Raw genomic sequence first — 24504 nt, forward strand, 5'->3', positions numbered from 1 at the left:
GCCTTTTTGTGGCATCTTCTCCTCCCCACTTTTTTGTGTATTTTGTCTTAATGGATCCTGCTCTCTTAAATGATTATTATTAGCATTATTAATTGTTTTATTCTACTGTTTGCCCCCTTGAAACATCCATCAAAGGCAGGGAATTCTAAATCCAAAATTAAAATTTAAAAATAGGTGGAGCCTACATATGCAGGGTAGAAGGAGAGGGGCCAATTCTCTCTCTGCCAAGGGATTCAAGCAGAGCTGCTTGTTCCTCTTGCCCGGGCTGCTGATGTGTGGCTGGGTAAAGGAATGAATACAGGAATGTGCTTGAGAATATCGGAATGTGCATGTGAATCTGGTAGAAGGGATGAATAGCTACGTGAAGGGGTACTTATGGAGAAGTCTACAAAGACTGCATACCGGGAACAGTCTGTATCTGGCTGGCTCACCAGTACTAAAGCACCCTTAAGACCCTGCTGTGCTCTCTGCTTCTCAGGTTTGCAAAGAGCAGCACCGCTTTGAGAAGCTGATGGAGTATTTCCGTAACGAGGACAGCAATATTGACTTCATGGTAAGGAGCAAAAGCCCTGGTGCCCTGAGTTGCATAAAAGCGCGAGTCACTTTTCTGTTTATGCCAGCAGCTCCCACAATCTGATGCGAAGGGCAGATTGCGGTATATACAGTGTCTCTTAAATACAAGATTATACAGTGGTGCCTCGCAAGACGAAAAGAATCCATTCCGCGAGTCTCTTCGTCTAGCGGTTTTTTCGTCTTGCGAAGCAAGCCCATTGACGGCTTAGCGGATTAGCGCTATTAGCGGCTTTTAGCGGCTTATCGGCTTAGCGGATAGGCAGATAAGCAGTTTAGCGGCTTAGAAAAAAGGGGGGGGGGAGGAAAAAAAACCCGCAGGAACTCGCAAGACATTTTCGTCTTGTGAAGCAAGCCCATAGGAAATTCGTTTTGCGAAGCACCTCCAAAACGGAAAACCCTTTCGTCTAGCGGGTTTTCCGTCTTGCGAGGCATTCGTCTTGCGGGGCACCACTGTATACATGCTGTCACTGACCGTGCTGTGGGCAAGGACACATTCCAGCCAGGCATAAACAGTCGGGCCAGTGGGGAATCTGGCCAACAGAGTGTGGCCCAAGAAGAGTTCTGATATCCGGACAGAGCCGTCAGTAGCTTCTCCACCCCTGCTGTGGATAATAGATGGACCAATGTTCTTTTTTAAAAAAAACTATTTAATCATTTTTTTGATACAAACATCAACGACAAAAGACACATACAACAAAAACCTTAATAACAATAATAACACAATTTGATAATTCAGATTTGAATACACTGATATACCTATGACTACACCTTTTTTAACAATATTTCCCCACCTCTCTCTCCTCCCACTACTTTCCACCACTATCTGCCTTATCACTTAAATATTTGTTCCAGATTTCTTCATATTTATCCATTCTTATTTTGCATCAACATGGACCAATGTTCTGATGCAGTACGGGCGGCAAGCATTTTGCACAGGGGTTCCATTCCTGGCCCCTCCGCACATTGGCGGAGCACACATAAGTGCGACCCACTCCATTATACCCCTTTATGCCCCAGATCTGCCCTCTTCCAGGTCCAAAGGACCCATGTGTCAGCGATCACATGCCAATTGGACTTGCCTAAAATGATCGCCACCTGCATAACACAGTTCCCTATATTTCTAATTACCATGTTCCAACATAGAGCTGCAAAACCCCAGTATTAAAGCACACTGCACCTGCACAATTGAATTTTAGGAAGCAACATAGGAAGATGCTTTACTATTGGTCCACCCCAACTGGCAGCCGCTCTCCAGAATTTTGGGCAGAGGTCTTTTCCATCACCTGACTCCTGATCCTTTTTTAAAAACTGGACATGCTGGAGACCGAACCCACGGCATGAAAAGTGAATTTCTGCCGCTGAGCTGAACTCCCTCCTCTTAATTATGCAAAGCTCCTCCCAAAAATCATGGTAGCTGAGGTGCAGGGATCTCAACCCCAGAGGCCTTCCCCATGTGTGCAGGAATTCCCATTTTACACTGTGAATTGGATTGGTAGAGTCTGCATATGGACAGCAGGTTACTGGGTACCTATCTCTGCTATGGGGTAGGGACTCTTTCCCGCCCCCCCAATCCAATTTATGTACTGTGTCAAAGACTGTGGCAGCGCTCTTGCACACAGTCAATATATTTTTATTGATTGATTTAATACCTATTAATCAACAACAAAACAACTCCTAAATGGTTTATAGTTTACAGTGCAAGCTGCATGGTTTACAGTGCAAAACAGTAACTTGGCAGCCTATATTCCCATCTGCCTTTCCCAAGTGCTTCCACCTAGTGGGCCATCATGTATTTTAAAGGTCTTCTGCCTATTGCCATCTATCTCTCAATGCCTTTGCAGACCTAGGTCTGGCTCTTGCCTCTTCATTCCTTCTCCTTCCCAGCAAATGGATTGATGGTGGGACTTTTCACAGGTGCATTCCCCAACTGTGGTGTCCTGGAACGTAGGCTTTTTAAACATTTGATCCTGTATCGGTGGAACATCTAGACCAGGCTTCTGCAACATGGTGTATTCCAGATGATCTTGGACTCCCATCTCCCATCAGGCCTCAAACCAGTATGGCCAACAGCCAGTATAATGGGGTATTTTTTTTAGTCCAGCAGTATCATGTTGAGGAAGACCCTGGGACTCTAGACAAAACCACAGGGGAATGACAAATTGAAGTTGTGCGCCATAATGCCAGCTGCCCTCTCTCAATGTGTTTTTCAGGTGGCCTGCATGCAGTTCATCAACATCGTGGTGCACTCTGTTGAGGACATGAACTTCCGTGTGCACCTACAATATGAGTTCACCAAACTAGGTCTGGAAGAGTTCTTACAGGTAACACCCAGTCTCTTCACAAGCCAATCTAGGTACAGCTGATAGAACCCAGTCCCGGTCAGACTTTTTCCAAGAATAGGCCAAATGCCTGACAAAGATGGGTAATGGGGTTGTTCAGCTAGATCTGAACCTTTTATAGTTGCATGTGCTGCTGGCTCCTGCCCTTTTGGCGCCTGCATGCTCAGTTTGATATCTGCAAAGCGGCACCTACTTTAAGTAACTCTGGTGGAATTGAATCAGGACCTGGGCCTTCCTAGATTTGGGGCAATAACTTTTTCTGTTTTGACTGGTGCCCATTCTGAGAGGTCCTCTGAGGCTCCACAGAGCCCACCCTCTCATCACAGAATACTTTTAAATAGTATTCGTACCATGTCTGAGATGGGACGGTGTTAGTCATGGAGGGTCTCTTGTCAAGGGCTCCAGAAACTAATGCCGGAATCGTTAGCTACTGTTGCTTGGATTCAAAGTTCCCATTGTTTTTCAGTGAATAACTTGTTCCTCCTGCCAATCAAGAGATGTAATTGGTGTTTCAATTTAAAGTATTCCTCCGGCAGTCTCTGCACACCAGAGTCTCTATAGTGGTGATATCTAGTTCTAACCTGTCCCTTTAAAGATAAACATTCATGGTTGAACCAACCAGTTGCATTTTTCATCACCAGATTTTTCCGTGACTGGGGTTGTGAGCTTAATAGTCATGTGATCTGACACATGAATCATTAAATTTTCATATTCATGTATGGTCTCTTGATCTTTGTTTAGGTCCATTGATTTTAAGTTAAACTCTACCAGGGTGTTAGAGCTAATTAATGGTTGAAATTTCTCAGAACAACTTGTGACCATATGAGTCTGGGCAGAATGGCTTGCTCAGATCCATCACAGATGGGTAGCCGTGTTGGTCTGCCATAGTCAAAACAAAATAAAAAAGTTCCTTCCAGTAGCACCTTAAAGACCAACTAAGTTAGTTCTAACTTAGTTGGTCTTTAAGGTGCTACTGGAAGGAACTTTTTTATTTTGTTCAGATCCATCAGTGAGGGACACCTACATGGGAGGGGAGGAATTAATAGAGAAAATCACAGGAAGGTGGCATCTACTCACACTTGACCCCTAAATGCATAGGCGCTTAATGCAAGCAAGATTCCTGCATTTTCCCTGAGCTTAGACAAGTTTTGATAGCGATTTAGAAGTAATGTTGTTCCTTCTAGGAGTTGTTGTGCCAAATCCTTGAAGCAAAATCTCTTTGAGGTTTGAATCACACGCTGTGCTGGCCCTCATGAAAAACATGGGTGTGTTACACTACAGTCTTGTTCACAGATTTTTCTTCATTACCTTTTTCTCCTGGTACACAGAAGTTACCTTTTGAGGGGAACAAAATGCCCTCTAGGCTTACAGTTATGATTATTGGCACAATATTTATGCACTAACATGCAAACTAGGCTGAAATACAACAACCAATGTGATCAGTACCAAAGATCAACAAGAAAAAACAGCTGCTCATCCTTTTAGTAGAGGTGTTTTCAACTAGAGGTGAACTGTGTCCAGGCAGGTCGTTTGTGTGAGAGAGAGACAGATTGACAGAAAGGCAGCATAATGTACTCTTATTGGAGAGTAACCTTCATTTAGAGTATCTTTTGGAGCTTTTGCTCCAAAATACAGGGTTACTCTTGTTAGCCTGTTGCAGCAAAAGCAATTAAGAGTCCAGTAGCATCTCTTCAAGACTATCAAATTTATAGTGGCATAAATGTTTGAGGTCCAGAACCCACTTCATCAGAGGCAGATAAAGATTGCCTGGAACTGAGGGTGCTTCCAGACGGGTGTTTGTTATGAGATTGTTGCTCCTTATGCATTCATGAGGAAAATCCAGGGGAAATTTGATAAGATTTTTTAAAAAATCCGAACAGTTGTCAGTTACCTATTTGTAATATCACAACATTTTCAATATTAAGCCGCTCCCTGGAAGCACCCTCATGAAATGCCTGCTTCACATTTCCTGAAAAAATTATCTGTTTAAAAACCACAGAAACTTCCCTCTTCACAAACAATATTTCCCTATCCTGAGGGAAAACACACATTTGGTTCCTTGTGCTATCTTTGAGCACTATGACTTCAGTTGGAGATGGACTGGTCTCGTTTCAGAGAGGCAGCTTGGGGGTAGGAATGGGTTTCTGCTTGTAATGTGTACATGTCTCACCATTGTCTCTGGCAAACAGGTTCTTTGGGGTTTGAATTGTTTCAAAAACCTACAGAACCTACTTGACCAAAGACAATGATGGGACTAGAAAATAAGAGAGTGATGCCTTTTTCAAGTTGTCTCCAGCTCCTCTAAAACCAACATTAACTTTTGCCTTCCTCCTCCCTTTCCCTTCGCGTTTGAGTTGCCAAGATACTTGTTTGCAGTCTGGTGGTCTGTTTATGTCTGCTGTGATGGCAGCCAGTGCACTTAACAATCTCATCAGGCAAAGAGGACCCTACTGTTAGTTTAAACCTTCCAGTTAAGGGCTGTGATATACTTTGCTGTGGAATAGTCATCGATTCCAGCAAAAGCACTCCTTAGCAAGTGACTGATGGAACCGGAAGCAAATCCTTTGCAAGGCAGTTGGGCGGGGGGCGGAATACCAAAAGAATTAAACTTCTCAAGCCCCAGTATTAAATAAATGCCTTGTTATTGAAAAGAAAGACTGGCCACCCTCACATGAAAATAGACAACAAAGCTGAACATCTTTTTAAAAGGCCAAAATAATTTCCAGTTGGGCAGAAGGCGGGTTTGGATATATAGCACCATTCCTCTCCTGATTATTAAAGATAATGGCAGGATGCAGAACAGTGGAGTTGGGTGCAAGGGCTGGGTGGAAATCCCGGTTTGATGTCAGTTTCTAGCCTTGGTTTCAGCTGAATCAAAACTTAACCCAAAACAGACATTAGGAGACCAAGTCTTGTTCTCAGAACCAAGGTCATTGCTCGTTCAAGGGAAACAGGCACCAATTCAATAACAGGAACGAAACGGCAGAATAGAGAAGCTTAGTGGTACAAAAGGACAGACCTCTTCAGAGGCACATTAAAGAACTTGGGAACTGAAGAGCCATTCAGGGAAGAGTTCTAGCCATCTAGCAGGAAGGGATGGAAACACCCTTCTGAGGTGATGGCAAGGCATGGCTGTGAAGTAAGTCAGACTTGTGCTAGTTCCAGACACTTCCAAGGGCATAAGCGGCCCTCAGACTTAATCTCACTTACTCGTCATTCCTCCTTTCAAGGGATCTCTGGGAATTGTGGTTCTGTGGAGGGGGTCTAGGGATCTCCCAACTGCAGTTTCCAGGATTCCATAAGCCAAAGTGCTCTCCAGAGGCCTAATTAATCTTGGCATTTCGTCACATACCAACTTTGACATACCAGGGTTGACATCAGACTCACTTTATCATTGGGGCTGCCTCCAGTGCTTCCAGGTATGTACTATCAGATGAACTGGGAGCATGGAAAACATCCTTTGGGAATGTATCATGAGATGGTCCTCACTGTTCTGTTGTAGCTATTGGGAGAGACTCAGTACCATCACGCAGCAATCTGGAAGCTTGTTCCCTTTAAGATCATTTCCCCTTGCTTGCTGGCTTCATGCAGTTTTCTTCCTCTTGTGTTGCATTTTCGTTTCTTTCCACAGAAGTCGAGACACACGGAAAGCGAAAAGTTGCAGGTGCAGATCCAGGCTTACCTGGACAACGTATTTGATGTCGGAGGGCTGCTGGAGGATGCCGAAACCAAGAACGTAGCGTTGGAGAAAGTGGAGGAGTTGGAAGAACATTTATCACATGTAGGTGTACAGATACCCCCTTTAGTTCACCAGAAGAACATAGGAATTAACAACAATAACAACAATATTTATATGCCACCCATCTGTCTGGGTTTCCCCAGCCACTCTGGGCAGCTTCCAGCAAAATATAAAGCATAATAAAACATCAAACATTAAAAACTTCCCTATACAGGGCTGCCTTCAGGTGTCTTCTAAAGGTTATATAGTTACTCATCTCCTTGACACCTGATGGGAGGGCATTCCACAGAATGGGTGCCACTACTGAGAAGGCCCTCTGCCTGGTTCCTTGTAACTTCGTTTCCCATAGTGAGGGAACCGCCAGAAGGCCCTTGGAGCTGGACCTCAGTGTCTGGGCTGAACGATGGGGGTAGAGATACTCCTTCAGGTATACAGGGCCAAGGCCATTTAGGGAAGAGTCCTGATAGATGGTTCCATCTAGTCCAGAACCCTTTTTCCAACAATGACTGATCAGATGCCTCTGGGAAGCCCCAAAGCAGGGCTTGAAGGCAACTGCTCTCCACCATGGTTTACCCCTCCAACGTTTGGTCCTCAGTTATATACTTCTTCCAAACATGGATGTTCCATTTAGCTTTCATGGCTAAATTTATTTCGTAAAATTTATACACAGCTTGGTTGTAAAAACAACAACAACAACCCTCAGTGAGCTTTGAAAAAAGATAAAACAAGAAAATCAAAGAAAAAATACAAACCTACTTTAAAATATACAAGTTAAAATACTAAAACAGAGGAAAATGAGTGTACCTTCGATTCATTTGTCTAATATCCTTTTAAAAGCTCCATAAGCCAGCAACCATCACCACCATCTTGGGGCAATAGGCTAATTGTACATTGTGCTGAAGAAGATCCCCCAGCTGGCATTGGGAAGGGAAGGTGCAGTCAGGCTTAACTGCCTGCACATTTGCAAAAACATTGTTATAACCATAAGGGCCAGCAACTTGTTTAAAAACAAGAGCCTCACGGGTCTGCTCCACACGTGAGATTTTGGACATATGGTTATCTGAGCAGGATAATGAGAACAGAACTGTCTTTTTTGACCAAAGGAAAGTTGGTGATCCCTATTTTCTTCCACTCAGTTGACAGAAAAGCTTCTGGATCTGGAGAATGAAAACATAATGCGGGTGGCAGAGCTGGAGAAACAGCTGCTACAGCGGGAGAAGGAGTTGGAGATTGTCAAGGTATGTGGCCAGGAAAACGCAATGCGGAGGCTTTCCGAAGAAGATGGGGGTCCATCCATCGTCTGGGTTAAGTCATTGGTTTTTCTAACCTCCCTGGGATGCTTCCTCAGGCGCTTCTCAGTGAAAAGATCTGTAACGATGGACAGGATTCCTTGGTAGTTGGCTCACCATTCCCAGTCCTCCTACCTACAGGGGGAGCACTGCTGTATGCCAGGGAACACTTTCTATTCAGACACGATATTCAGGATGACGGTGAGGCCTAGTGGGCGCAGGTCATGCTCCCCATGAACAGGATTTCTCGAGCGGACATGCCACGTTCCCTGCCTGGCAGGTCTGTGTGGAAAAGGTTCCCTGAAGAATGAAGCTTTGACAGACTCCTGATTTACAAGAACATGCCCCATCAGGGTTCATCCTTGGGTCTTTCCACTGTAAAGATGAGGCACAATTCTCGCCTCCTTGAGTCATTACCTTCCAGGCTCTTTCTTGCATCCTTGTTGGTTTGGGACCTGGGCATTTTTCCTAACAATCCTTTCTTAAGTCTTATCTTATGTGGGTTTTCAATGGGGCTCTAGTTCACAGGTCAAAGTGACAATGTGACACTCAGGACAGCTGGCAAATGGTCCCTATTCCCTTGCTTGGGGCTGGCTGGGTTTCTGTGGACTGTCCATGCTTTGGCCCCATTCCTCCCTTGTGTGAGGATGTGGGTCTTCTCCTGCAGATAAATCTCAACTGTTCTGTTAAGGGGTCCAGGGCAGTGCTGGTATCGACCCAGTTCCCTGAGCAGTTGGTGCAATCAGCAGAACTAAGAAGCAAAGTTTTTTATTGGATCATATTTTGCTGCATGTGGAGGGCAGCATATTTGCATCTTCTCCCCTCCCTTCCTGCTTCCTGCTCGCCCTGCCCCCCCAGGGGGAAACATGACATGCTCATAGGAAACAAATATGTCAGGCTAGCCTAGACCCCATTTCCATGCCAAGCCTTTTTGGTCCCATTTATTTATCTTAAACAAAATTTAGATCCCACTTGATTGTAAGAAAACCTCTAAGCAGTTTGCAAAATAAATAAAACATTAAAATTATCCATTGAGGGGTGGGGAAACAGTTAAAAACAGATACTGTATTTAAAAACATTCAAAAGATTATTAAAATCAACAGTGGTGAAAAATAGGCAAAACCCATGTAACTTCTGTGGGAATGTTGTAGATACTAGGAGAGGATATATTGATTTAATAGTATCCTTCCTAACTCGTACTTGTCAGTCAGCAGCAGAGTGCATTCCACAATATATAGCAGGAAGTTAGTTGGTAGATTCGTTTGAATCTCTTTACTTAAGCAATCCAATCTGGCTTTGTTCAGATTGGGTTTGGTTCCTGGTAAGTCCCCTTTCATCCCTCCTAAAAAGAATAAAGACACAAGAAGCTTATTTTAAAAGTAATAAGAAGTTTACTTACATTCAGTTCACAGTTGGATCCCTGAAGGCAGGCCTTAGCTTGTAGTTACAGATACAGCGTGGCTTACATCCTTGTAAGGATGGACCCATGTGGTACTGGCAGAGACCCAGCAGTGCAGTCCAAGAGAAAAAATGACATCAAGAGGAAGGTGGCTCCCTGATCATCCCCTTTTATGGGGTCTCCCACCAGGGTCACGCCCACCTACCTGGTCACACGCAGGGGGAGGAAGCTCCCGACCAGGTGTGACAGGAAGTCCTCCTGGCTGGAGTAACACCCCCCTGTGTGTCCACTCTGGGCAAACAGGAAGTGTTGTACTTGACTGCTTATGTTACACCCCACAACTTCTACATGTCTGTTAATTATCCCTGTGGAGGAGAATGTTAATTTGTGTAAATATGTACACACACACACACACACAGCTCCCAGAGGTGCTGCAGCTGGGGATAAGCGCTGCCCCTTAATTCTGCTGAACGTATAATGTGTCCCTTGGTCCTTTGAGACCCAGAGGCATCTGGCCTTGTGAACGGCCTCCAGAGAGTGGGAAGAGGAGGCCTTACTGATGTGTCTCTTCCGGGGCAGGAAACCTACGAAAGTGCCAGCAACCAGGTCCACACCCTACGCAGAATCATCAAGGAGAAGGAGGAGGCTTTCCGACGCCACTATACCTCTCGCCCAGCAGGGGGAGACCACCTGCCGCTGCCGCCACCTCCAGGGGCGGAGGTCAACTTCAGCGACATCCCGGAGGACGACCTCCGCCTCCCGGTCCTGCCTCCCATGGAGGCTGCCCCTCCACCCCCGCCCCCTCCTCCGCCTCTCCCCCCACCCCCTCCTCCGCTACCGGGTAAGTCCAAAGGAAAGAAACCTGCCATCTTCTCACCCATGGTTGCACAGAGGGTGACTGTTGTTACATGTATTTTTCTGCCCCTGTTCTCTCACAGATAAGTGTCCACCAGCTCCACCACTTCCGGGGACGTCTCCCTCTGTGATTCTCACTATGGGCTTATCAGGTACGTTTTGCCTCCTCCCACCCATCCACCTGCAAGAGGGACAGCGATGAAAGGCCCTGGGTGCTTGCTCTATGAGTGCTGTAATTTCACGAGTAAAAGCACAGAATATGGTTCTGGGTACAGAATTCATCTTCCTGGGAATCTTTGTTCTCTCTCTAAAAACAACAACAGCCAAACAAACCATGTGGCCAGCTTTATGGTATGCTTGAAAGTGTGTCAGCAGATCAAAGAGAAGTCCATGAAGGTGAACCAAAACTGGGAACAGAAGCTTGCTAGGGGAACCAATCCAATTCTCTTCCTCCCAGTGGCCCATTGGGACCAAGCTGAGCTGAGCCCTGACCTCTTCTGCACCTGTGAGGACAAATAATACTTTTTTCTCTCCTCTGTGCCCCCAAGCAATCCGGATTAAGAAACCCATCAAGACGAAATTCCGCTTGCCGGTCTTTAACTGGACGGCCTTGAAACCCAACCAGATCAGCGGCACAGTCTTCAGTGAGCTGGATGATGAAAAGATCTTGGAGGTGAGGGAAAGGGGGAAGTCAGTCTGAATGGTGTGCACCGTTCTTTAAAACTTTTAATCCGTTGTATTTGTATCTACTGTACTTGTGCAGGTGAAACCCTTATCAGCCTATCAAGTGCAGCAGCACTGAACATTCAGTCGCTGAGGGAAACTGGACAGTTTGTAGTTCAGCCTCTTTGAGGGAAGGGAATGTTGTCACTTTGGCTGGCGTCAGAGCCTCACCCAAGAATTGAGAAGAGGCCCCAGGATATAGGGAAGCTAAGGGAGAGTGTGCCCAGAAGAAAGGAGTTTGAAGGAAGAATATAGAATAAGCGATGCACAGTGTAAGAATAATGAGTGTGAAAAAATGGTTGGTGGAGAATGAGGCTTCAGGAAAGGAGGAGAGGGGGGAGGGAGGGAAGTAAGGCAAGGGAAGGGAAGGGGCTCTATGGAGTGATTGAGATCAGCAGTTCCCGTGTACTATAAGGGAGAAGAGCGCAGTTCTATGAGACCTGAAAAGCAGGAGTCTATGAGAACAATGGGGGAGGGAGGGAATGAATGGAGGTGAAGAAAGGAGGAGCCAGGGAAACTGATGAATGGGGGGAAGCTACACACGATGTCATAGAGACAGGAGGTGTAGTGTGCTATTGGCAGAAAAGAAGAGAGCAGCAAAGGAAGGGACCTTTGATAGGGGAGTTCTGCCTCTTGGGACTGGTAACCCCAAAGAAGAAACGAAGACCAAATTGCTCACTCTCTCACTTTCTCTGTGAGAGAGAAAGAGAGAGAGAATTTCATGTATTATTGGAACCAACCAGCCAATTCTTCAACTTCAGGCTTCTATTTTGCTTTGTACTGATTCTTCACATACATATCCCACCGTTCCTCCAACACGCTCACTGGGCTCCCCGCCATTTTATACTCACAACAATCCTTAAATAGGAATTTGAACCTAGTTCTCCCCAATCCAAATTCAGATCTCTATTCACTGTTCCCTCCCTGGCTCCCAAAACTGAAGCATCTGATAACATGCTGTTAGCGGCTTTGAAATTCCTCCAGTAGTGCAAAGGCAAATTATGAGCAGCTTGAAATCAGAATGTATGTCATTGTTGTTGTCATTATTATTATCATTAGTATCATAATTACCTACCGGCTAGATGGGTAACTCTTTGAATCCTCTTTCCTCTTCCAGGACCTTGATCTTGACAAGTTTGAGGAGCTCTTTAAGACCAAAGCCCAAGGCCCGGCCATTGACCTCCTCTGCTCTAAGAACAAGGCATCGCATAAGGCAGCCAACAAGGTCACCCTGCTGGAAGCCAACCGGGCCAAGAACCTTGCCATCACCTTGCGCAAAGCAGGGAGGAGCACGGAGGAGATCTGTAAAGCCATTCACACGTGGGTATCTCTCTCTCTCTCTCTCTCTCTCTCTCTCTGTGTGTGTGTGTGTGTGTAGTTTTTCCTTCCACAGTACCCCTGAAATACATTTATTTATTATGTTTCCACCTTTTCCACCTTTTCTCTGAGGAGATCAAAGTGGCTGTCCCTTGGCGTATTTTATTCTGCAACAACCCTATGAGGTAGGTTAGGCAGAATAAAATAGAGAGAGAGGTTAGGTTAAAAATAGAATAAAATAGAGAGGGTAGGTTAGGCAGAAGAGAGAGAGAGAGAGAGACCACCTCAAGCAAGTTCACCTAGTGAACTTAATAGCCAAGTGAAGAGTTGAACCCTGGCCTTCCAGATCCCCAGCCTGACACTCTTGCCACGTCACCCCACGGACTCCGTGGGGCTTCCCCACTCCCAGCCCAGTTCCTTTAGCAGCCCCCCTTTCTGCTGCCTTCTGACACAGGGCCGCTTTTGCTGCTGCTGCTCTTCCAGGTTTGACCTGAAGACGCTTCCGGTGGACTTTGTCGAGTGCCTCATGCGCTTCCTGCCGACGGAGAACGAGGTCAAGCTGCTGCGCCAGTATGAGAAGGAGCGGAAGCCGCTGGAGGAGCTGTCGGACGAGGACCGCTTTATGCTGCACTTCAGCAAGGTGGAGCGGCTGACGCAGCGCATGGCCATCATGGCCTTTCTGGGCAACTTCAGTGAGAATATCCAGATGCTCATGCCGGTATGAGACTTGCCTCCCCTCTGCCTGTGCGAGCCCAAACTCTTTGGGCTCTGTCCTCAGCTCTTGGAAAGGAAGGGTTAATTTATGAAGCTAGAGGAGGGGAGTCTGGGAATGAAGTTCCCTGTCCTGGTCTGGTCACCTTTGTGCCCTTTTACCTTTCCATATACAGTGGTGCCCCGCAAGACGAACGCCTCGCAAGACGGAAAACCCGCTAGACGAAAGGGTTTTCCGTTTTGGAGGCGCTTCGCTAAACGAATTTCTCTATGGGGTTGCTTCGCAAGACGAAAAAATCTTGCGAGTTCCCGCGGTTTTTTTTCGCTCCCCCCCCCTTCCTAAGCCGCTAAGCCGCTTATCAGCTGTTCCGCTGATAAGCCGCCTCTCAGCTGATCGCAAAAAGCCGCTAGACCGCTAATAGCGCTAATCCGCTAATCCGTCAATGGGCTTGCTTCGCAAGACGAAAAAACCGCTAGACGAAGAGAATCGCGGAACGGATTAATTTCGTCTTGCGAGGCACCACTGTATCTAAAAAGGGAGAAATCAAGAGAGTAGTTCTAGCTGTTTATGCAGCTGGTGAAGGAATGGGTTCCCAAAATCTAAAATCTGACTGTGCAGTCAGTCTGAAACGGGCCCCAAAATCCTCGTTTTTCTTTCTCCAAGGGTGCATTAGCACGAGGATTTTGGGGCCCGTTCCAGACTGACTGCACAGTCAGATTTTAGATTTTGGGAACCCATTCCTTCACTGGAAAGTTTGCAGTCCCAAGCATACTTACCTGGGAGAAAGCCACATTGATTCTGGTGGGATATACAGAGGTTTGGACAGTAGGAGTTTGGGGATGATCTTCCTGCTTTAAGTTTCTCCATAATTAAAATATGTGCCATATTGTGATAGACATATATTGGTGATCAAAAGCTTTCTTAAAAACACACACACACACACACACACACACACACACACACACACACACACACTTCTGCTGCCCTTGAAAACAATTAAACCTACACATTCTTTGAAATCAGGCAGTGAATATTTTGCTAGCAAGTGCAAACATCCATTGCATCATTGCATAACCTTCAGATTACCTAGCAGTCTCGTCGGGGGGTAGTTGACATATTTCAGATTCTTTGCCACCTGGCTGTGCCACTGCAGCAAAGGGTGTTTGCCAGACAGCATGGCTCTGCTTGTGGTGCTGCCCAGCAACGTCAAGGGACAGGGAGGCACAGGTACAGTGGTGCCTCGCAAGACGAAAATAATCCGTTCTGCGAGTCTCTTCGTCTAGCGGTTTTTTCGTCTAAGCGGCTTAGCGGCTTAGAAAAAGGGGGGGAGGGAAAAAACTCGCAAGACTCGCAAGACGATTTCGTCTTGCGAAGCAAGCCCATAGGGAAATTCGTCTTGCGAAGCGCCTCGAAAAACGGAAAACCCTTTCGTCTAGCGGGTTTTTCGTCTTGCGAAGCATTTGTCTTGCAGGGCACCACTGTAGTTCTTTAGTAGGTCACTTGTTTTGCATGTGCAAGGTCTCAGATTCAGCTCCCACTATCCTCAGTTTTGATAAGTGCTGGGAAATAACCATGGAGATCTGCTGCTAGTAGGGATAGTCATGGCTGAGCTAGATCGTCTGGCTCACAAGCCTCCCTGGATGCTCTTGACCCATTTTTGTTACCTGCCACCATTGTGGTTTGTGACACCTTCTCTTGTCTTGATTCATACATACTAAGCCTTATCCTCTCCATGCTGGCACAAGCTCTCATGTGGTATTCATAGGTTCTGCATATGAGCAAGACACATCTGGTTGACCCCTGTAAGAACAGACTGCTGGGCTTTTATGTTTCTACGCTCACAGTTTTTCGCTTTCCCTTCTTTTGCTTCTTACTTGGCCTAGAGGACTGAGGTTCAGTTCCGAGGGCCTTCTGGTGGTTCCCTCGCTGCAATAAGCCAAGTTACAGGGAACCAGGCACAGGGCCTTCTTGGTAGTGGCACCCGTCCTATGGAACGCCCTCCCACCAGATGTCAAAGAGAAAAATAACTACCAAACTTTTAGAAGACATCTGAAGGCAGGCCTGTTTAGGGAAGCTTTTAATGTTTAATAGGTTATTGTATTTTAGTGTTTTATTGGAAGCTGCCCAGAGTGGCTGGGGAAACCCAGCCAGATGGGTGGGGTATAAATAACAAATTATTATTATTATTATTATTATTATTATTATTATTATTATTATTTGGTTTTACGCCCCACTTTTCTGACTAAAGCACCCAAGACAACTAACAAGAAATGTTGATGTTGATAGTGATAAAATACAACAAAACAACTATTTATCCTTCGTCTGTTTTTCTTTCAGGTTTTTCATTAGCCTATAATAATTGCTTGATTGCAGGCTTGGCAGCAGAACCGTTTTTCATTTCCTTCAGTCCTTTCCAGGCAGTCAATTAGAGCATACAGTGAACATAGAGAGAGAGAGAGGACCATGTTTTTGCACCCAACTCCGAAGTCTTTATTTGCAAACAAATAATGTGCATACAAGTAGTACATGCACGGGCTTTGCTTGCAAAAGCACAGTAAACCTGTGAAAGTCAGGGAGGACAGTTTATCAAGATTTCCTCGCCCTCCCCCTCACTTTCCAGACGGATGTTGTTTCGAAGCAGTCATCCCTGACTTGTTTGTGCAGAGTTTGAGGGGAGATTAGATGGAGTTGGCTATCAAATGAGCATTCATTCTGAGTTGGTTTGCAGGGAGGTTAGATGACGTTGCGTCAAGTAAGTGTTCCCCAACACTTCCCAGTGCATTTTCCCTTTCCCTTATCACAAAAAGGTCAAATTTAGATGACGAAGGAGGGTTGTTGAGCATGACTTCCCATTGCATTTTCATTGCCAAGATGAATTTGACAGTATATGATTGCATCCCACCTCAAAGCAGCAACTGCCTGAGAGCGCCCTGTGTGAAAGGAACTTCTGTTGCAGGAGACAATGGACCAGATGACCCTTTCGATCCCTTCCAACCCTACAATTCCATGATTTTACATTGACAAGGTGTTGAGGTGCAGCAAAACCAATAATAATCCTTTTTTATTTTTGCCCTCCTACAGCAACTGAGTGCAATCATTGCTGCCTCTGCATCTGTCAAGTCTTCACAGAAGCTCAAACGCATGTTGGAGGTGGGTCCTGCTGATATGGAAGTACTTACAAGAGAAACAGCAAATGTGTGATGGGGGGCAACTATTTCTGTTCAGCTTGAAGAGTATTTTGAGGCTAGAGGGCAGTTGTATCAGGGATAGTGCTGTAGCAGAGGATTTCCTACATAAAAACGTGTTGGGCTATTTGATCTTCCTTCCAACTCTGATTCTGTAAATTGCCAGGAGGCAAAGTAAGGGTTCAAATAGTGCCTCTGAGCATAGTGTATTTACCTGCGCTATTTAGGTAGTGATGGCTTCCAGGTTAAATGTCATAGCTTCCATGAAAGCAGTGAAATTAAGCACAGGTGGCCCAGGATATTTGGGCTGGGGACTCCCTTGTATGACTTAAATATCAGACATGTCAAGCATCTATGTGACACGCCTGTTTTCTCCCTCCCAGATCATCCTCGCCCTCGGCAACTACATGAACAGCAGCAAACGTGGTTCGGTTTATGGTTTTAAGCTGCAGAGTCTTGATCTGGTAAGGAGGGGGCTAAAGGGGGCACATGAGCTTATGCAAAGGTATCCATCCCTACCCCTGTGCTCAAATAATGTGCTTAGGAGAAAGACGGTGTCCGTTCCCACATGCCACACCACATGGCCATTCTGTTCAGGCAGCAGCTGTTTGTTTGTGCCACCTTGCAAGATTCCCAAGCTCGTATTTTTAAATTCCTATCTTGCCCTACAGCACAGCAACTTTCAGAGAGTTTTCTGTATGTGCTTCCGCTCAGACACACGGTTACCGTATTTTTCGCCCCATAGGACGCACTTTTCCCCCTCCAAAAATGAAGGGGAAATGGGTGTGCGTCTTATGGGGCGAATGCAGGCTTTCGCTGAAGCCTGGAGAGCGAGAGGCATCGGTGCGCACCGACCCCTCGCTCTCCAGGCTTCAGGAAGCTATCCGCAAGCCTTGCAAGCCTGGCGGGAGTTCCCGCAGGCTCACAAGGCTTGCGGGCAGCAGCCTGCAGCCCCGGCGAGTGTCTGCAAGCCTGGCGCGCCCGGCGGGAGGTCCCGCCGGTCACGCGAGGCTTGGGGCATCAGCCTGCCGCCCGAAGCACGGGGAGCCCTCCGGAGGGTGCCCCGTGCTTCGGGCAGGTGTGCGCAAGCCTTGGGGTGGCAGCAGCGGCTGGGGGGAAATAATTTTTTTTTATTCATTCCCCCCCCCCCCCCGCAAAAAAACGAGGTGCGTCCTATGGGCCGGTGCGCCCTATAGGACGAAAAATACGGTACATGCATGGACCAAACCATGCACGGATGCCAATTTGCAGAATTGCTCAGCCCTGCATACAAACCTGTGTGTTTCTTGCTTGATTGCATGCGTCCATGCATTTGCTCTCCCCGCCCCTTGTGAGCACCTCCCGTGTTTCAATTAATGCACACTGTGCAGATTTGATTATCTGCTTCCATGCGCCCCTATGCCTCCAGCCCACATGCGAATTTGCACCTGCTTGTGCAGATGGCTGTAGCAGTGCCTTAACATTCTGTTCTTCCCCACCTCTACCCCAAAAGCTGTTGGACACCAAGTCGACGGACCGGAAGCTGACCCTCTTGCACTTCATTGCCATGATGGTGAAGGAGAAATACCCTGAGCTGAGCACCTTCTGGCAGGAACTGCACTTTGTGGAGAAAGCAGCTGCAGGTAGGGACCCTTCCAACCACCAGCCTGTTCAAGGGGCAGCACCAAGACCTCACAGAGGTGTCCCCTCTGTAGCTACTTCTGTCTCGCTCGCTTTCAGACATCATGAAAGTAGGATGTTTAAAGTGCATGTACATTGAGTGCTTATCCACACTTAACTTTCCTGGCACAGGCTGTACTTTAAAGCTGAACACCCTATTTTTTTGCCCCAGAGCTTTCCCCATGAAAACCCGGTCTTCAAAGCTCAATCAGAAAGCCCAAATTGTCATTTGTTTAAAGCAGGCATGGGCAAACTCGGCCCTCCAGATGTTTTGAGACTACAATTCCCATCATCCCTGACCACTGGTCTGGTTAGCTAGGGACGATGGGAGTTGTAGTCCCAAAACATCTGGAGGGCCAAGTTTGCCTATGCCTGGTTTAAAGAGTGGGTTATCACGGAGAAAGCTCTGAGGTGGACACAGAGCTTTAAAGTGGGGACCAATGCCTTGAAAGAGCAGGGCAAAAGTTAAGTGTGGATAAGCCCTGATTGATGCTTACAGCAGGTCTGTTTTGCAGTTCCCCAGCTTTGCCACAGGTCAGGGATGAGGGAGTTGTGGTCCATCAACACCCGGGGGGCCACAGGTCCCCCATCCCTGACCTTAGAGCCTGTCTGCCTCCCTCTTGAGGCCTGTGCATCTTTTCTAACCTTTTGCGAGCCATGAAACTGGGCTGACGCTCCCCAATCTGAGCTGGTTCCCGGGTTTCTGTTCCACCACAGTATCCCTGGAGAACGTGCTGCTGGATGTAAAGGAGCTGGGGCGTGGGATGGAGCTGATCCGGCGGGAGTGCAGCTTGCGTGACCATAGCATCCTGCGCAGCTTCCTGAACGCCAATGAGGGCAAGCTGGACCGGCTACAGAAAGACGCGAAGACTGCGGAGGTGAGTGGAGAAGGAGCAGGCACGCAGCTTGGGGGGTGAGCAGAGAAGGCTCCTTAAAATGTGTGCAGGATTTGGAGCGCAAATCCTTGTATGCCCTGTGTGGCATGTTAAAAAGCATATAGTTCAAGACTGTGTCTGTCTAGCTGCATGCCAGATTCACGTATGGAAATCCTGCCACCTGCCTGGCTGTGTACATTTGCATACGTAGTACTTGTGCCAAATTTGACTAATCTGTGCTTGGTGTCAGATTTTTGCAATGGGATCCAGGGTGCATTTGTGCTTGTGTGTTATGTAAGCAGTTCCTATTTTGCTAGTTACATGCAAAACTCCCTTCAGAGTAGGCATGGGTGCATCACATAGGACATTTTATGGGGTGAAACTTAATTTTTGCAAATTTCTTCACTGAGGGGCATTAAAAGTATGCTTTTGGGTGTGAGCAATTCAAATCTGCTGTTATTTTTGTGGTTGGACAACATGTAGCTTGGTAAGTCTACGTTTGATGAAGAAGCGCATAAGCTGCTTTCGGAAAACCAAATAATTCTTAATGTTGCCTTCTGAATAAGTCAGGTAATGCTCAATAATAATAAATATTAATATTAATATATAATATAACTGCAAATACTTGGCAATCATTTTTAAAGATTTCTATGCAGTTTTATGCACATTTTACTTAGCAAGCAAAACTACATTTTATTAATTTAACCAAAATATCCTTTGAATTCCCAAGTCATGTCAGAACTTTTTAGCTCCCCTCATTTTTCTAAGTTGAAAAATTCAACACGCTCTGGTGTACCATCCCATTACCAGTCTGTTTCCAGGCCTGTTCAATCGGCAATTTTACAGAAAAACACAAAGGTTTGCATTATGTTTTGAACATATGTTATCACCCTAAGAGTACACATTTTTCTACACAATTTCACACTAAAATGTGATTTTTTTTTTTACATTTTAATACACATTTTGGCACTTTTTTGAGCCACAGTGAAGTTGGTTTGTTTAAACAAAATGTGGACCAAACAAAATCCCCGCGGAATTTCCTACAGCAGAGGTTGTATGCGCTCTGAACATCAGATTTGTGTGCCTTTTAAAGAATCAGTTTCATCATGTGAATATGCCAGTCTGATGTGCAAAGTGGATCACACCCAGCAGGTCTGTACGTGAAGGCCATGTCTCAAAAGGTCTCTTTGTGCATAGATTTTCATTCTGACCCCAAACTTGTTGTGCCAGCATCCTCCTCCCATGGTAAAACTGAGTGTAAGTCCGGGGCCACTGTCAGCATCCATTCACACAGATTTCTTGTTGGCAGGAGGCCTACAACACGGTTGTGCGCTATTTCGGCGAGAGCCCCAAGACGACACCGCCGTCCGTTTTCTTCCCGGTCTTTGCGCGCTTCATCCGATCCTACAAGGTATGTGTGTTAGAGAACCCAGGTCGCCTTAGAAGCCACACAAGTTCACGCCTTACCCTGGTGTAGAAGTGGGAGCCCACTTGCCAGTTCCCCACCACCAAGTGCTGCCTGTTACTGTTCCCAACAGAAAGTAGCCCTACCTGTCTTCCTGTGATTACGTGTAGCCAGTGGGCAAGAGATTTAGAGCGCCCTCCCTGCATGCTCCTTCATTTCTCTTCCACACCAGCAAGGACCTCAACATGCTCCATAGCCCATTTGCTCTTCCCTAACATCCCAGTCCTCCAAAGCACCTCTCCAAGGTTTGGTCCCTTGAGCAAAGCCAATCCATTTCCTTGAACCTCCATCACATGCATCAGCCACACCTTTCTGCTGCCATCACTCTGTTCCCATTGTTGGAGAAGGCTGTTGTGTCCTGGGTTCAAGTGCTGGCCAGGTGCAGCATTTGGGAGGAGTGGGGAGCAGGCAGGGAAACATTCCAGTGGTGCAAAGGGATGGCTTCCTTCTGTGATGAGATGCTCAGACTGAGGGAGTGCCGGACTATCCTGGACTCGTGTGGCAAGCAGTGGCCGAAGATTGGCTCTCTGGGAGCAGCTGGTTCTTTGGACTAGGAAAACTTTGGTTTGTGGTTTTAGCATCCCACATAGAGCTGTGAATTGTAGGGAATCAGTGCCTGGCTCACCCACATCGTCACGGATTCAATACACACACGGCTCTTGGCAAAAGATCATGTCCATGTGTGCATCCCCTCCCTAGCCTGTCAAAATTCATTCCCATTTCTGCCCATTTATTTAGATTTCTTTCCTGTCCTGCCTGTAGGACTCACAACAACCCTGTGAGGTGGGTTAAGAGGCAGAGGGTTACCCAGGTGGGCCAGACCTAGTCACCCAGAGGGGGACCAGTTTTCCACTTGAGAATAGAACAAAAAGGTGCAGCTGTTGGTTATCGGGAGATAGATTTAGGCCACTTGTTATCAGGAACTTCTGGGTCCAGCGTGGGATCTATTCTTTTGAGGTTTTTAAGGGAACCTTGGAGCCAGTTTCGTTAAGCGTGTGGGGTCCTTTAGATATAGGACGTTCTGTCTCAGGGCAGTGGGTGGGGGGGTATGGTCCATTGAGTCCCTTTCCAGCTCTGTGATTCCCACGCAAGGCAACTCACCAGGCAGCGGGTTGTGCAGCTGAGCCTGGATTTCCTGTGGCTGGACTAAATGCTCTTGTCTACTGCCCCACCATGTGGCCAGGAACGGTAGTCATTTTAGAGGGAAGGCCCATCTACCTCTGGTTGAGCACCTGCTTTGCAAGCCAGTCCTGGGCACCTCCTGTTTAAAAACAGAGAGTCTGAGAGCCTGGTCTGGAGAGATGCTGCCAGCCAGTGTGGACAATAGATAGAATGAAGGGCAGGTAATAAGAATATCTTATCTATCTAAGGTCCCAGGGTGGGCTATAGCATTAAAACACAATATTAAAAACAGTTTAAAGCAACTTACAACCATACAAAGAAATATAAGTAAATAAACTAGAGCTTCATAGCACACGTGAAATGGCATGAGTTATTTTCTGCAGCTGAGCCTGCAGAAAATTTGTAAGGCAGTAATTTATGTGGGACACGGGTGGCGCTGTGGTCTAAACCACTGAGTCTTGGGCTTGCTGATCAAAAGGTCAGGGGTTCGAATCCCCATGATGGGGTGAGCTCCCATTGCTCAGTCCCAGCTCCTGCCAACCTAGCAGTTCAAAAGCACACCAAAAAGTGCAAGTAGATTAATAGGTACTGCTCCGGCGGGAAGGTAAACGGCATTTCCATGCGCTGCTCTGGTGTCAGTGTTCTGTTGCACCAGTAGCAGCTTAGTCATGCTGGCCACATGACCCAGAAAAACTGTCTGTAGACAAATGCCAGCTCCCTCGGCCTGTAAAGCGAGATGAGCACCGCAACCCCCGAGTCGTTCGCAACTGGACTTAACTGTCAGGGGTCCCTTTACCTTTAATTGTGTCTTGCCAAATGGAAGATATATTGGACTAGATGGGCCCATTTAATTATTTGTGGAATTGATATTGACTCGAATGGTGGCATCCAGCTCAGCACAGATCCAAGTGATTGTGCCCGCAAAGTGCCGGGCAAATCTCTCCCAGCAGGCTCAGTGGAACTCCATCTCCATATATCCCCAGCTAGGTGCTGCCTGGCTACTGGTTGGACTGTCTTCTAACTTTTCTCCCTGCTTCCATCTTCTCTTCCAGGATGCAGAGCAAGACAACGAGATGCGTAAGAAGCAGGAACAGGCCCAAAGAGAGCAGGCGCTGGCCCAAGAAGCCAAGAGGCTGGAGAAGGTAGGGGGTGATGGTGCAGGGAGCCAGGAGACCAGAAGGGATGCGTTCTGGAAAGGGAGGGAGGGAGGGAGGGAGGGAGGGAGGGAGGGTCAAAGGAAGCCCCTCCTGCCATTTGCATGGTGGGGACGGACATACTGTTATTAGCTTCTTGTCAACTTGTGTGTGATGCCTTTCAGTCCTTCATATCTCCTGCTGCTCCAAAGGCAGATTTGTAGAAGAGCAGCTCTTATTGATGCAGTTCTACCCCCTCCCAGGTTATGTCCCAAGAGAGAATGGGAATGGCACCTGGCACAGTGTTCAGGGAGGGCCAGAAACCGCCCCCCAGAAAGCTGCTGTTGCCAGTCAGTGTAAGTAATACTGAGTGAGATGGAACAACGACCTGACTTGGCGAAAGGCGACTTCCCAAGTTTTGATTCGGTGCTTTGTCGATAAATATGAATAGCACTGGCTAGTGCAGTTCACACGGTGTTACCGAGAAGGACTCTCCTTCTGGGCTTTGTGACAGGGAAGCCAGCTGCTCATTAAATTGGTGCTCACTTTCCCGTAGTGTGAGACTGGGAGAGAAACCGTGAGGAACATTTTCTTTTTTCAGCTGGCCTGCTCTTCTGTGTGCCATTCTGCTCACAGCACAGAGCCTCAGCCTGATGGGTCCAGTGGCAGATGGAAGCCTTTCCTTGCTAGTGAAACGTCTCACGAGAAAGTCCACGCATGGCCCTTGCTGTGTCTCTGGGCCCCTTTTAATCCCTAAAAGAGAGAGAGGCACACACACACACACACACACACACACACACACACACATTTTCAAAGTGGCTGCACCTGTCAGTCAGGTAGGAGCGTCAGTCAGGTTCATGGACAGTGGGACACGGTGTGGCGGCTGAGCTGGGGCTGTTTTTCCTTCTAATTCCTGACCTGCCCGCAGTTGCCTTTGCAGCGCAACAAGTGGCAGCAGCAAGAGTTGATTGCGGAGCTGAGGCGGCGCCAGGCCAAGGACCACCGGCCTGTTTATGAAGGCAAAGATGGGACCATTGAGGATATTATCACCGGTAAGCAACCCACCCAGAACGTCCACTTCCTTTGCTGTGCTCATTTTCCCCCCCACCAGTGACTGTTGTGGCTTTGCGTGGGCAAAGAAAAGAAGGCGTTTTAGGCACCGCTTGTGCTCTCAGAGTGAAGGGCCTCACCCTACACTGTATCTCTGGCCCTCTATAATGCTCCCCTCTCGCCCCTCCTCCTTTTTATTTACGTATACCGTGATGTATTTGTGAACGGAAGTCTCCTGAGGGAACAATGTTTTATTTCTTTCCCAAATGCTCTTCCTTTTCCAGCCCATCCCCTCCAACAATAAAGCAAAATGGGGCCTATATGGTGGGTTCTTAAGGGCCTGTCCAGCCTAATATCTGTGAAGCACACACACACACGACACCACCGTCTTATTTTTGCCCCCCTAAGGACTAGAAACTATTTTCTTTTTAAAAAAAAACCATGAGAAAGTGTGTGTGTTCAGGTGTGGAAACCACTTTCTGCACTCAGTTCCACATTCTGTGCCTATTTGGCATGTCTGTGGACCTGCTCCACAAGACAAAATATATCGCGGCTCATAAAGGGAGCTGGGCATGTTTAGCCTGGAGAAGAGGAGGTTAAGGGGTGATATGATAGCCATGTTCAAATATATAAAAGGATGTCACATAGAGGAGGGAGAAAGGTTGTTTTCTGCTGCTCCAGAGAAGCGGACACGGAGCAATGGATCCAAACTACAAGAAAGAAGATTCCACCTAAACATTAGGAAGAACTTCCTGACAGTAAGAGCTGTTCAACAGTGGAATTTGCTGCCCAGGAGTGTGGTGGAGTCTCCTTCTTTGGAGGTCTTTAAGCAGAGGCTTGACAACCATATGTCAGGAGTGCTCTGATGGTGTTTCCTGCTTGGCAGGGGGTTGGTCTCGATGGCCCTTGTGGTCTCTTCCAACTCTATGATTCTATGAAATCAGGCCCCAGTTGCGAACAGCCTTCCTCAGGCTTAGGTGAGGAGTGACATTTGCCTGCTTCCGTGCTGATGTTCCCCCGTTGTGGTATTTGCTTGGCTCTGTGAGGGTCTTCCCTGCCACCTGTGGTA

At 47.0% G+C, this 24504-nt stretch overlaps 1 protein-coding gene across 1 annotated transcript in view; it reads left to right on the forward strand.

Moving 5' to 3' along the window:
* Positions 1-24504, forward strand: part of FMNL3 (formin like 3) — a 102164-nt gene that overhangs the window by 72187 nt on the left and 5473 nt on the right. The window contains 16 exon segments of the mRNA XM_081844390.1: positions 479-553; positions 2784-2894; positions 6544-6693; positions 7788-7889; positions 9919-10180; positions 10278-10346; positions 10743-10867; positions 12035-12237; positions 12718-12952; positions 16028-16096; positions 16515-16595; positions 17624-17753; positions 18508-18668; positions 19975-20076; positions 22305-22394; positions 23314-23437. Coding sequence (XP_081700516.1) covers positions 479-553; positions 2784-2894; positions 6544-6693; positions 7788-7889; positions 9919-10180; positions 10278-10346; positions 10743-10867; positions 12035-12237; positions 12718-12952; positions 16028-16096; positions 16515-16595; positions 17624-17753; positions 18508-18668; positions 19975-20076; positions 22305-22394; positions 23314-23437 — 2089 coding nt within the window.

Source organism: Podarcis erhardii (assembly GCF_964252035.2).
Source record: "Podarcis erhardii genome assembly, chromosome: 2".
NCBI classification, from domain to species: Eukaryota; Metazoa; Chordata; class Lepidosauria; order Squamata; family Lacertidae; genus Podarcis; species Podarcis erhardii.